Source organism: Erpetoichthys calabaricus, chromosome 18, assembly GCF_900747795.2.
Source record: "Erpetoichthys calabaricus chromosome 18, fErpCal1.3, whole genome shotgun sequence".
NCBI classification, from domain to species: Eukaryota; Metazoa; Chordata; class Cladistia; order Polypteriformes; family Polypteridae; genus Erpetoichthys; species Erpetoichthys calabaricus.
Genome location: NC_041411.2, coordinates 15,197,039 through 15,210,747, shown reverse-complemented (window position 1 = coordinate 15,210,747; position 13,709 = coordinate 15,197,039). Strand labels below are relative to the sequence as shown.

Below are 13,709 nucleotides of genomic sequence, written 5' to 3'. Positions count from 1 at the left end.
AGCCTACGTAATTCAATTTAGGGTCACAGGAGGCATCAACTACAAGGCAGAAACCAGAGTCCATTCTATCACTTGCCTATACACACATGAAGCCAAAAGAGGGTTGCCAATCAATGAAATAGGAAAAAGGGGGTGTGGGGGGATAACACAAAAGACACCAACAGAGTTTTATAGACTCCACACAGACATCAAATGGGTATATGAAGCCACCAGATCATTTTTCAATACATCATAGTTGAGTTTTAGCTCTCCCTAAAAAGGAGAAATCCTTAAGAAGGTTAAGTCATCCAAAAAAGTGTATGCTTTATATATTTATTCATTATTTAAACAGAATGCAAGCATTGAATTAAATATTTTGGTTTGAGTTGTAACTGAACAAATAAACGCATCATTGAATTAACACTGGTAAGTAACCTGCCCTGGCAAACATGGCAATCTTTTGGGATCTGAAAAACTGAAAGCAAAATTAGGTTTCTAATTCTAATTGGGGGGGGAATAAATAAAAATAGACAATTAAAACCAGGAGGTAAAAAATACCAGAGAGAGAGTGTGTGAAATTATATTATATATAAGATTTAATTAACAAAACAGATATTTCAAATAGAATTGCTAAGCATTTTAATACATGGTATAACATATTAGATATTCAGAAATTATGTTACTACCATCCAAGAAGTAAAAAAAAAAAAAAATCTCTCCTTTAACTTTTTGTCAACAGAGCAAGGACATGTTTGGCAATTTCTACACTAGCCTGCTGTTAGTGAGTCAACTTTTTCCATACAGTTGCAGTAGCGGTAAAGGCAAATGCCCTAAATTCTGCTGCTGTTCACATGATGGTCCCTATGTGTTCTGTGATGACCTTGGATTAAGAAGCCTTCCTCCAGCCATTCCATCAAATACAACCGTTTTATCACTGATGAAAAACAACTTCTGCGACCTTGACAGGGAACTCTTCAACTTCCTTGGGTTGCAAGAGCTTAACCTGAGTTACAACAGCCTTACCCATGTGCCCAGAGGACTGCCACGCAACCTGGAAGCTCTGTATCTTCGCGCCAACAGGATAAGCTACCTAACAGTCAACATGTTGCGCCAAATGAGGAACATTACAAAGCTTGACCTGTGTGGAAACCTCATCAAAGTTATACAGAGTGGAGCATTTTCCATTTTAATGAAGCTTGAGGATTTAAATCTACAAGGAAACAAGCTATCAAGCATACCAATGTCTTTGCCAACTAGCCTGGTACAACTTGATGTGTCAAACAACCAAATCTGTGATATCAACCCATCATCTCTGCAGGGCTTGACTAACTTACAAGCTTTAAATGTGAGTGCTAACTGTTTAAAGTACATAATTGAACCCATGTTTGAAAATTTGCCAAGGCTTGCAGTTATACAACTGCAGAACAACTTGTGGTTCTGTGACTGTGGAATTTTATACCTTTACAGGTGGCTTACAAACACTCAACTACTGGCCACTACCGATATTGCATGCATGTTCCCATATTACTTTGCGAGACGTTTGCTGCTAACATTGTCAGTAGCAGCAATCTGTCCAAATTTAGCAAAGAGAAATCATGCTGTATCCAATAGTACTATACTAAACAGTGGAATAGAGAAGGCACATAACATTCAATCAATAAGAAAGATTTCTGTTGCTCCAACCAAAACTGCATGTGCAGCACATTATCATGCATCTGGTTATTTAATACAGCCTAAAAAGACATCTGAACAAGTCAAAAACCAACTTAAACTTCTATCTGAACATCAAAAATACACTTTAGACAGAATTAATCTGAAAGCCTGCCAGGCGACAGCAGGAAATAAAGACATGCCAGATGCACTCTCAGCAATTTCCTCTGGCAGGATCATTCCTGAAGATGATCCCACATGTGAAGATGGACAAACAAGTCAGTTTTTATTAGGAAGCACAACTACAGTACAGCAAATGATTAACAAAACTAACTACCAAGCTGAGGCACCCCAAGAGGCCAACACACGTCATAAAGTGAGCACGACCACAGCCGTACTCGTGGTCCTTTCCATGATGATGTTCCTGGTGCTGATCACTGTATTGATAGTGCTCAAAAAGATACTTGAGAGGAATCAAAGAGTAGCACCTGCTAATGTAGAATGACATATTTGGCTTTGGGATTCCGTTAGATTTTATTGGGACTAACCGCCAACAAAATGTGTACAAAATAATGTCCTACAATATTGGTTTCTGCTATAGTTTTACTGGGTCCACCAATTTAAATCTTTGGACTCTGTTTGTAGTAGATTTGTAATCTCCTGTTTTAATGGAGAGTGGAGATAACCAAGTGTGTGACAGAAAAGGCTTCAATAGGAACCAATGGGGGGTTGGGGGGGGGAGAGAGGATAAACAAACAACAAAGAAGAAAAATCCCATTTACTCGTGTCGCATAATCCAGATGTCATACACTCACATACATATTTGCTAATATTAAGAAAACCAGTATGGTAAAAACCACTCTTGAACAGCTTGGGTGTGCACTGAAATAACATCCTTTAAATGCTTGCATGCCACTCATTCATTGGTCAGGAGTCATGCCTGTGAAGAGCTCAGTCATTGGCTATGTTTCTGCTTGTGTCTCATCAACATTGAAAAGCGTGCTTTGACCGAGGAGTACAATTAGAGATTAAAATTTAAAGAAAAGTGAAAGAAAGAATTATCAGGTGGACATTAAACCTTGTATTTATGTGTGTGTGTGTATCCCAGGTATTTCAACAAGCAGCAGCTCAACTCATCAGTGCAGTTCCACAAACTGCCATTGAAAAACCCAGAAATACAGAGTAGTGGCTTAGTAGCCAGTGAATGAAGGGAGAGGTTGGTCTTCAAGAGCATGACCCCACTTGAACAATATATGTTTGGGATCTTGTGAGCTTACGACTGGACCTCTATTATGGATGATGAGGCATGAATACATGACAATTTTTTTTTCTTGGGCATTGTGATATCTGCCGGTTGTTCTGTATTGGCCCCCACTGAAGCTATCAGGTCAGGAGCTTTATCTCCTTTCTCCAATTAAACAGGAGATTAAATACTTCTTGGTCATTACCATAAACATGGGTTATATAATTGAAAAATATGTATTTGCATGAAGTGTACCTTTAAGAAGGCTGGAAGTGCTGTTATTCTTCCAATTAGATAAGTACCTGTATAAATACGTACAAATAAAATAAAATGATTCAACAATCATTAGAAGAATCTGCTAAAAGTGTCTTTTTTTCCCCCCATTTTGTTCTTAAGAATTTACTTTTCTGTAAATAGATTGGTATCCATTATAGAAGCAAAGTGACTGAAAAGTATTCTAAATAATGGTCATTAATCCACTTTTTTCCCCCAAACTTTTTAATATTTCATTTCAAAGTTAGAAGTATAAATCCTGGCTAAAACAGGCGAATTTCTTTTGGCTACTCCTACCCGAATTTAGAAAACTCTGCTTTACACGTTTCACGTGTATAGCTATAATTTTGGATTTAAAATCATCTGGACAAATATACAAAGTGCCATCATTAAGCCAGTAACATCATCTGCTTTGGAGAACAGGAGTAAGGAATACCTAACCTGCATTACTACATAAAAACCCTCCTATAATTGATTTCAGTGCCAGTTTATGTTTAAGAAGCTGTACAAAGAAAAAAAAAAAGCCAACCATACACATACACACACACACTTTACCATTCCTTAAATACTGTGCAAGTCAATACAGCATTATCTGGAAAGGTGTATTTTAGACATTTTTATTGTGTATAACTGCAATTTGAAGATAAACAGCACATTAAGCAGCTTGTAAATCTCACAATCACCCAGAGTTTATTCTAAATACAAGGTTTTAACAAAAATAGTTTTAACTTTACAAATGTAGTTACATTTATTAACTTGAGAACATTCATTCCTTTAACATCAGATGCACTTAATCCAGTTTAGGGGGCAGAACGGATCCCAACTTTTGAAAAAAAAAAAAAAAAGATGACTAAAGATTGCTATTGATTTAATGTTGATATCAGAAATAAACATTTCACTATCCAAAAAATAATTTAAAATCTACATATGAATTGTGACAGTTGAAAAAAAAAAAAAAAAACAAAAATCAATCAATTGTACATAACTTGTCATCAGCAAGGTGTTTAAGTACCAAAACTCTGGTCCTTCTCCACAGTTTAGCGGTAGGACTCCTCAGTACTTTCCTCAGAAGTTAGGCAACCACCAAGGAAATAGGATATCTGCAAAAATTTGCTACATACAGTATCTCAATATATAACTAATGATGCTTATAAGAAGGGTTATGTTACTAGCTGCAACAGAAAGGCACATTTTCTATTATAATTATTCTATTTTCTGACAATGCTTATTTTATCATTTTTGTTTTATGATTTGGCTAACAAGTACCTAAAATCTAGTGCTTTGACTAATGAATTAATTTCTCTTAACTGGCTAAATGCAAAATATATTCTTACATGTTCACAGTCTTAATCAATGGGTTTTTCACTCTTCTTTGTGAAGACAGTGCAGCTTAATAATTAGTAAGCAAGCTTCATCAGTTTTCCATCCACATCAACACCACTTATATAAACTATCACGTCGGAGGCTCAAATGTGTTCATGGATAAGCATTTTAAATCTAAATTGTGTGTATAAAAATATATTAATCATCTCTTTTAAACTAGGTGGGCTTTGAAATGAAAGAATCTACCTCATTTTTACTAGCCTTCAACAAGTTCACATTGCATTACTTCACCTTCACATTTTTTTTATTAGTCAATAACATGATGCAAGTTCACTTGTGAATATCTAACACCCTAATTATGTTAAATCTTAATGGCATAAAATGTTTCCCCACTGAATATTACTCCATATTTTTAACAATTTTTTCAGTTATAAAACTGAATGTATTACTAGTATAAATGGTAGGTAATGACCTATACTGGAATGCTGGCTCAACTGTTACAGGCTTCTTGAACATAATTCCATGGAAAAAGCTGGCATTTGAGTTGTGCAACAGCAAAAGATGCCAGCATCAACAGACACCTACATATAGAAAGTCATCTAGCAGAACAAGACAAAACGTAAAAAGTAGAACTATGTGGTACTGAAGTGCTCTGCCAGGACAGTGAAAAGTCTTTTGTAGAACCATCCCTTGGCAATGCCACAAACAGTATTCTCTGACTTTACCACTGCTACCAATAAAAGTCTGTTTAAGCTGCAGACTTTCAAGTGCATTGGACAGAAAAAAAACAAAACAAAAAAAAAAAAATTAACACGCTGCACACTTCTTCATATTGGTGGCGAACTGAAATGTGTCTCTTGAAGAAAATAGAAAAATTCAGTTAACTAAATATAATTGCATTAGAAGCAATGGAAAGAAAAAGTACAAAACCGTACCAATTCCAAGGTAAGAAATGAGACATGCTGAAGAAAAAAAAAAAAAGAACAGTCTAATGGCAAACAGCAAGGAATAGCTAAAAGAAATGACTGAAATCTATATTTAATTAAAAAGACTAGAATATTGGATGATGGAAAGAATAAAAGGTGAAATATTAAAAGCTGTAGAACAAAGGAACACTTACTGGAATTTTTACCATAATTCTAACTACAGCATGTCCAACACAAAACAATTTTAAACAAGAGGATTACTTACACTGCATTAAAAGCCTGACACATTACCTTACTATCAAACAATGCAAAATATCAAATGAAACATACTGTAGCAAGAAAAAAAAAAGTTCATGTTTGAATAAGCATGAAACAAACAGCAGCTTAACACTTTAAATTATTATATTTTACTCAAAATTGCATATTAGACATTGCAGACAATAGCAGCAAGTGACTAAAACAATAAAACAAAAAAGGGTAAGTAAGCTATAGCATCTAACATTGGTATTTAACCTGCAAGGAAATGTAAAGAATTTTACATTTAAAATAACCCAATCACTACTTCAATAAAACAGTCATGACAGTTCTGCTATGACTGTAACCAAATGCACATTTTTATAATCTACACAACTAAGAACGTTTCTCAGTTACACTGTATCAAATGGGGAAAAAAAATTCTATTCCTCAGAGTTTTTTTGGTGATTACTCAATTAGTGGTACAATTTTTGCAAATATTTACTAGGCTACAATTCACTAATTGTATTTAAAAAAATAAAACACTGCTTCCTTAGTAAAACATACATTTATTATAAACATCTGCTAACAAAACATGCTGGTATTTCTCTTGCTGATGCTTCAATTAAGAGAAACACCTAAAGCTGTTAGTTATATTACATTGTGCGTTTCAGTGTATTGATCAAGAGAACATAACCTAACAATTTCCTATTCATTTAAGAAAGCATAACAATTAGGTGGAATATGAGATTGCTATTTGTGCTTCTCACAGTTCAGCTACTTGTTTCTACGGTTTTTTCATTATCTTGCTTTAGTCTGTAGTCAGCCAAAGCTGCTTTTATTGCATCTTCTGCAAGCACTAAAAGAAAAAACAAAAAACACACAATGCAATAAAATATTAACATTAAAACTTTTTCTGGTATAAATTCATATTGTGTACAGTTTGAGAAATGTCCTACTGCACATACTGTACAACGTTTCGTCAGATACATTGAAGAATATGCATAAATGTATTATTTTAAGCATTCTCTGGCAGCACAGGCTATAAGGAACAAACCAACTCAACATGGTACAGCAGTCAATTGCAGTGCCCAACCACATATTCACTCCCACTCAACCTATTAATACAGCTGTCTGACATCTAAATTGGCCCAATGTATTATTCTTGTCTTTAAGAATAAGAGGGAAAAAAAACAAAAAAAAAACAAACTTGTGCATACTAGAAGAACACCGACAGATCTGACCGGGAACTGAGCTATCCAAGCTTAAAAAGTGAGATAACAAGTGTGTGCTATTGCTCCCAAAACGTGAATGGCATTCAATGCAGGGTTGGTTTCCAAAATATGCCAAATGCCGTCAGGACAGCCTTGGGCTCTTCATGTCCTCATAAAATTTGGGTTCAGAAAAATTAACTGGGGAAAAAAAACATAGTAACAGCAGTTTATACAAATGTAAAAAGAAAAAAAAAAAAAAGTTAACAGATTCCCAGCTACTCGGCAAGTGTGTAATATATTTAGCTGTAATTATATAAATTGCATCCACCTTTATAGTAACAAAAAGAGGAGCTATACCAAATCAGAACAGTCTTCAATTTTTGGATTCAAGGGCTAATGTCAACTCTTGAATACGTATTACAGTGGGATATCAGCCACATTTCCTTGACTAATCACTTTTTTTAACCCCAAACATACAGAAATGCTTAAAACACAAACACACACACAAAGCTACTTTTCAGCAGTTTTGAAAATACAGTCAATCACATCTTATCTGCTGCCTTTAACTCATAATGGAGAGAACAGGTATACTTAACTGATTACATATATACATATGCATAATTTATAAGAAACATCTTCATTTATACTCAAATTTTCATGTAAAATTTGCAGCTTTGTTTAAAATTGTTTCTTCTTTTAACAAGAAGCAGATGCACACATAGTAAGAGAATGTCATTTTGCTATAAAAAACAAAACAAAAACAAAATGCGAAGAAAGTTTATCTGACAGAGGTTTGGTTTAAAAACACATGCCAAACTGAGCCTGAAAGGGGCTTGTTCTCCCGCTTGTTTTGAAAAAAATGCACGACACTACTGGAATCTGCTAATTAGTACATTGAACTCATAGTAAGTAACCATAGCATTTAAAAGAGACTGGATTAATGTGACCATGAAAAATGTAAAATAGCTTTAACCTGTAGAATTACTTAATACAACAAGGCTACACAATGTATCCTTTACTTACAAAACTGTCACTCACTTTACACACAAATGCAGTCAGATTCTAAAGCCTCTGACATATACTGCAAGAATAACTGCCAGTAAGGCGGATCTGATAAATATATGGTATGGGCCCTGGAAGAAAGAACGAATGAGTAAGGATTGCAGTGTATTTCAGGTAAATCTACAAGATTATTCAAAAAACAGTGCACTACATTTGTTAAATTTGATAACAGTAAGTTACTTCAATGTGGTTTCAAATATAAGAAATTTTAAATTTTCACTGTGTACCCTTTTGCTCCCACTGTAATGGAACTCTCTATTTTAGATGAAAGGATCTTTTCAAAATCAAAGAAAAAGAATTACAAATGTAAACAAATGCATGCTCAATGCACTCAGTTAAGTGGGTATTTCTTTTCAGATACAATTGCTAAACAAAACCATGCAGTAACTGCTTAAAATTCAGAATTTTAAAACCCACGAGAAATGTTTCAAAGACCTAAATGCTGAATTATTTGCACAATAATGACCGAGGTAGCAGGTCTTAAAATCAGCAACTATATTCCGGTTTGTTTGACAAGGAAGGTCAAGGATGTTACAAGATGTGGGAAAGGTAATGCAGCAAGTCAGACACAAACTTTGTCAGACAGAATTGAGAAGGATACGATTACAGTTATATAATACTAAAATGTTAATAATTTGAACTCTGGATTTATTTCAAGTGCATCTCATTGTATACACTTACACCTGTGCTCATTATATAATTTCATGTTTAAACTATTAGGTGTAAAAATGATGAAATAAGTATCAACTTACTTGAGCAATGTAGCTTGACAGGAGGAAGACTAAGTTCTTTAGCAATTTCAGTGTTCTTAATCTTTAAAGCTTCATCAACCTGCAAAAGCCAAAGAAGTTAAGAGAAATTAAATTTGAATTACTATATATTGTATATTAAATTCATGCCTTAATCTACACCTTTCCCTTATATTCACATACCGTCTTTCCTTTAATCCACTCCGTTGCCAGGGAACTGGATGCAATAGCTGACCCACAACCAAATGTCTTAAATCTGGCATCAACTATTTTTCCTTTTTCATCCACCTGAATCTATACATGAAAAGGAAGAACCACATCTTACAAAAAACTGCCATGAAAACATTTTGTACAATAATTATTTTAAATTAAATATAAAACAGCCTAAATATGTTTTTTAACAAAGTGAATAATCCTTATAATAAGGTTAATCATACAGGATGCCCAATCCAAGATACCTTTGTACACCTTGTCAAGTTTCAAAACATTTTACCTTAGGCTAAGATCAAGAGTAAACTTATGTCCACAACTTAGATGTTAAACTGCTTCTTAAATGATTAACAGCAAATATTTATATAAAATATTAACTTAAAACGGTCAATGATGGACACCACTCCAACTGAAAAAATGCAAGATTTTCTTGCATTTTTCGTTGACATATTGTTCCAAAACAAATACATATAAAGGAAATACTTCTTTTGTAATGCTCCGCTTCCACCGAATTCCAGAATGATATTAAAAAAACATACACAAAATAAAGCTGTCAACAATTTCAACATTCAAAACCATATTCTGAAATAGCAAGTTGGACCATCTACAAATAGCCTGACACTACTCTACAAAATGGTCCAGAAAAGGGGAGAGAAAATTACCTGCAACTTCATAACGTCACCACAGGCAGGTGCACCCACCAAACCAGTACCAACATTCTTGGCATTCTTGTCCAGGGACCCAACATTTCTTGGGTTTTCATAATGGTCAACCACCTTTAAACAAGCAAACCATGGTTAAAATGTGATTTACACATCCCTTCCACCCTTCCAAGTACAGTAAAAACAAGCAACTGTGCATATCAAGTGAGCTACATCACTAAACATTTTAAGCAATTTATTTTTAAATAGACTGAAACATTAAATGCACAGTGACAACTCTAACAGTGAAAAGCAGCAGCAACTTGTCGAATGAGGTGCTATGTTTTAATTCCCATACCAGGGTATGATGAACTCAACAAACAATACAATGTCAGACAGTTAATTGTATGCAGCTTGGATAATATATGGAGCCCTGAATCTCTGGAAATTTGACTATCGCTGTGTACCTTTTGATTGAGCTGCCCGTTGGGACATCCTGAGGGTTCGCGGGATCCCCTCGAGGTTGCTGGATATCATGGCCAGCCTGTACACCGGTACTGTGAGTGCTGTGCAGAGTGGAGGCAGAACCTCTTTTTCCCCAGTTGATTCTGGGGTACGTCAGGGGTGTGTTCTGCTCCTACTCTGTTCAATACTTGTATGGACTGGGTGTTGGGAAAGGTTGTGGGGTCCGGCGGCTGTGGGGCATCTGTTGGTTAAGAGAGATTCACAGATCTTGACTTTGCTGACGATGATATGATCTTCACCGAGTCAATGGAGGCTCTGATCGGGGCTCTCGAGAGACTGTGTGAGGAGTCTGAGTGTCTGGGCTTGCGAGTGTCCTGATAAAAACCAAAATCCAAGCCTTTAATGACCTCTTGGGCACAGCCATCAGACGTGTGTCTGCATGTGGAGAGAGTGTCGAACTTGTCGAGAGGTTTACTTACCTTGGCAGTGACATTCATGTCTCTGGTGACTCTTCCTATGAAGTCAGTAGACAGATTGGGAGAGCACAGGGGAGTCATGAAGTCGCTGGAAAGGGGTGTGTGGCGCTCTCGATGTCTATGTAAAAAGGACGAAGGTCCAAGTCTTCAGAGTCCTGGTGCTTCCTGTCTTGCTATATGGTTGCGAGACATGGACGCTATCCAGTGACCTGAGACGAAGACTGGACTTCGTTGGTACTGTGCCTCTTTGGAGAATCCTTGGGTACCGCTGGTTTGACTTTGTGTCGAATGAGCAGTTGTTCACGGAGTCCCGAAGGAGGCACATTACCTGCATTGTGAGGGACCGTCAGTTATAGCACTACTGCCATGGCGCAGGATTCCTAGAGAGTGATCCAGCTCACAGGATTGTCATTGCTGAGGACCCAAGTGGCTGGACCAGGCCAAGGCCCACGTCACACGTTGCTGCGGCAGATAGAGCGTCATTTCTGGAGGGTGGGACTGGACTGCATGCCTGCCTGTGGGATTGCAAACCAGGATCCCAAGCTGTTTCTTCATGTGGTGGGTGTGGCAACATATTGTACCAGTGCATTCTACCCAACCTCACCTGACCAATGGCTTAGGATTGCGTAGGTACACGTAGACAACTGTTCCTCCAATAAACGCATGTTTTGTTGTCTAGCGTGTGCACAGTTACAAAATTCAAGGCATTAAGTTGCTGACGTGAGGATACGCTCACTAGGACTGATGATGGAATTTATGTCAGCATGTCCACAATGCTGTGGTGCACGTAAGTATGAATGAACCTTAAGCATTAAGTATTTTATCACCGTTGCTTAAAAGTAGCAGGAAAAAAAATGCAGAGGCCTGTGGTACTTGAAAACACAGCTGTTTATAAGAAGAGATTTCTCCATGTGCATAAGCTTGTGGAATCAAACAGAAAGAACATGGGACACAGTGTGCGCTACCTCTTTGTGCATTTAATCCATTTAAAACCGGGGACAAAATTGCATGCGATTGTTCAAACAAATGAAGAAATCAGTTTAAAAACTTTATATGAATTCTATTTGTAGATATATGGGAGAAGGAAAAAGGCTTCAGCTCCAAAAAAAACACAAACAAAAACAAACATTAAGGCCTTTTGCCACAACTATACTTTTTGAAACCTGCCTTAGCAAATCGTACCATATAAAAATATTCAAAGATTCCAGCTGCAGGGGGTCAATAATGGCAGATAAGCAAATATCCTGTTGAACTGTCTACACAACAATACAGTCTAAAATATCTTGTCCATTTATCAGATCTAATACATGACCATTGAGATATGCTTTGTCATGCTCAAAATGACAGCAGCAAAAAAGAAAAACTGCAAACCAGCAGAAACATGATACGTTCAGTTTTTATAACGGCAAGATAATTTGATAAGCATACTACCTGAACCTGTTCATCAAAAAAAAAATAAACAATTCAGACTGAGTATCCCTAATATGAAATGCCTGGGACCTGAACTATTTCAGTTATTTTCAGATTTTGGAATATCTGTAAAGTTTTAATTAACCCTTGAGGACAAATAAAGTACGTCTACGTAACTATAGATAATGCAATCATGTGTATAATGATTCAGATCACTGCGCCGTTATAATTTATAGTGATGTGATAAACATTACAAATCAAAAGTGATGAATATAGATGTACGGAGTAAACTGGGGGCAACGTTGCCTATTTGGGCTGAAGAACTTTTAAGGTGTTTGGTCAGTTTACACAAGCTACCTATTGTCACTTCTCAGGGAACTGGGCAACTGATCAGGAAAATCTCGGCAATGTCACCATGCCCGCTGTGCCTGAAGCCATTAACGGACCTACATGAAACATATTATTGACAGGCAATTTTCAGCTGTGTACAGTTTTCCGAACGTAACTAGAGCAATTTACTGAGCTCAGGTTGTAATAAGGGCAACTGGCGAGCATGAAGCTGCTAAGCGGCGACATTCCGTGCCATCTGCGATGTCAGTACGCGTTTTGAGGCGTGTACACGAACGCATTTACGATTACAAGATTATGAATGAGAACTCCGGTGTGATTGTTTTCCTCTTGTGCCTTGCGGCGCTTCAGAACTCGTTTCACAACCCCACCCCAGTCATCGATCGTGAGTCCTTGCTTTGTGGCGCTTCACGGGGGTCATTCCCAAATTAGGGCGACTAATTGTAACTGAGTGACTATACTCTGTTAGTTTTTACATATTTATCTTTTACTGTATTTTTTTGTAAAGCAATTTGAGATTCCATTTTTGTATGAAGCCGAGCATACATAAATGTTGGTCAAATAAGACCAAATTCTTAATGCATACTAGTACTAACAGGTAATTCCTACAATGTCAACTGCGGGAATTTCTTTAGCTCTGAAAATGAATGTGTTGGGACTTCTTCAATGTGCAATAAGCGGCCCTCTGTAACTTAATGAAATAGAGAGCCGCGTCTTGTGCCAACGACTTTAAAGTCCGAGCATTCACCTTGTGTTTACCCTCCGCATACAAGGCTTTAATTAAGGTTTGAACATTCTACACACCGAATTACTGTACAACTCCTTAAATCGTCTGCAAATGAGCCGCCGTGCGAGCAGCAAAGCCGATCCTACTACAAAAGCTCATCAAAGCGACTTACAAACTGATCAAAGTAAACTTACAGTGAGGGTCGGAATGCTTTAACTGCATAGTCAACTACCACTAAAATCACACAGACGTTCAAAGGTTTAAAACAGGATCATATACACAGAACTCCACTGACGTGAATGTGTTACTACTTTACCAACTCCAACTCTCATCTAATTCACCTTTTGGCGTCTTCATTAGGACTTTATGACGCAAAAGGGACAAGCACGACTTTTTTTGTTTTTAAACATGCGTGCATTTGGCTGGAATTTTCAATCTAGCGTCATATCAGCCGATAAACACAAGCACGATTACTAACAATGTTAAAAAATGCCAGCATTAGAGATCTACGAATACAAGTGACGAAGTTTTTTTTTTATGAAGTTCTCGTAACAGTTCCAATATGCATAACGGAGAACAGTAAAGTCCACATACCAAAGATTGCCAGTCCATTAATAGCTTACCTTTTTGTGATAGCAAGCTAAAGCTGTCAATTCAGGAGAAGAGAAGCGCTTAAATACAAGAAGAGGAGAGCAACATCGCTTCACCATCGACGCCGCCATAGTTGCGTCAACAAGAAGACAGTTGCAATGAATGCTGGGAAAGAAGCCTTACAGCTG

The 13,709-nt window shown here is 36.8% G+C and overlaps 1 protein-coding gene across 1 annotated transcript; it reads right to left on the bottom strand.

Annotated features, from left to right (window-relative positions):
• Positions 1-3,746: 3,746 nt before the first annotated feature.
• Positions 3,747-13,709, bottom strand: iscu (iron-sulfur cluster assembly enzyme). Its single transcript, XM_028824339.2, has 5 exons — positions 13,554-13,709; positions 9,526-9,639; positions 8,837-8,947; positions 8,657-8,735; positions 3,747-6,487 (listed from the first exon to the last, which is right to left on the bottom strand). Exons 1-5 carry the CDS (start codon positions 13,650-13,652, stop codon positions 6,402-6,404), a joined length of 489 nt encoding a protein of 162 aa, XP_028680172.2. The 5' UTR covers positions 13,653-13,709; the 3' UTR covers positions 3,747-6,401.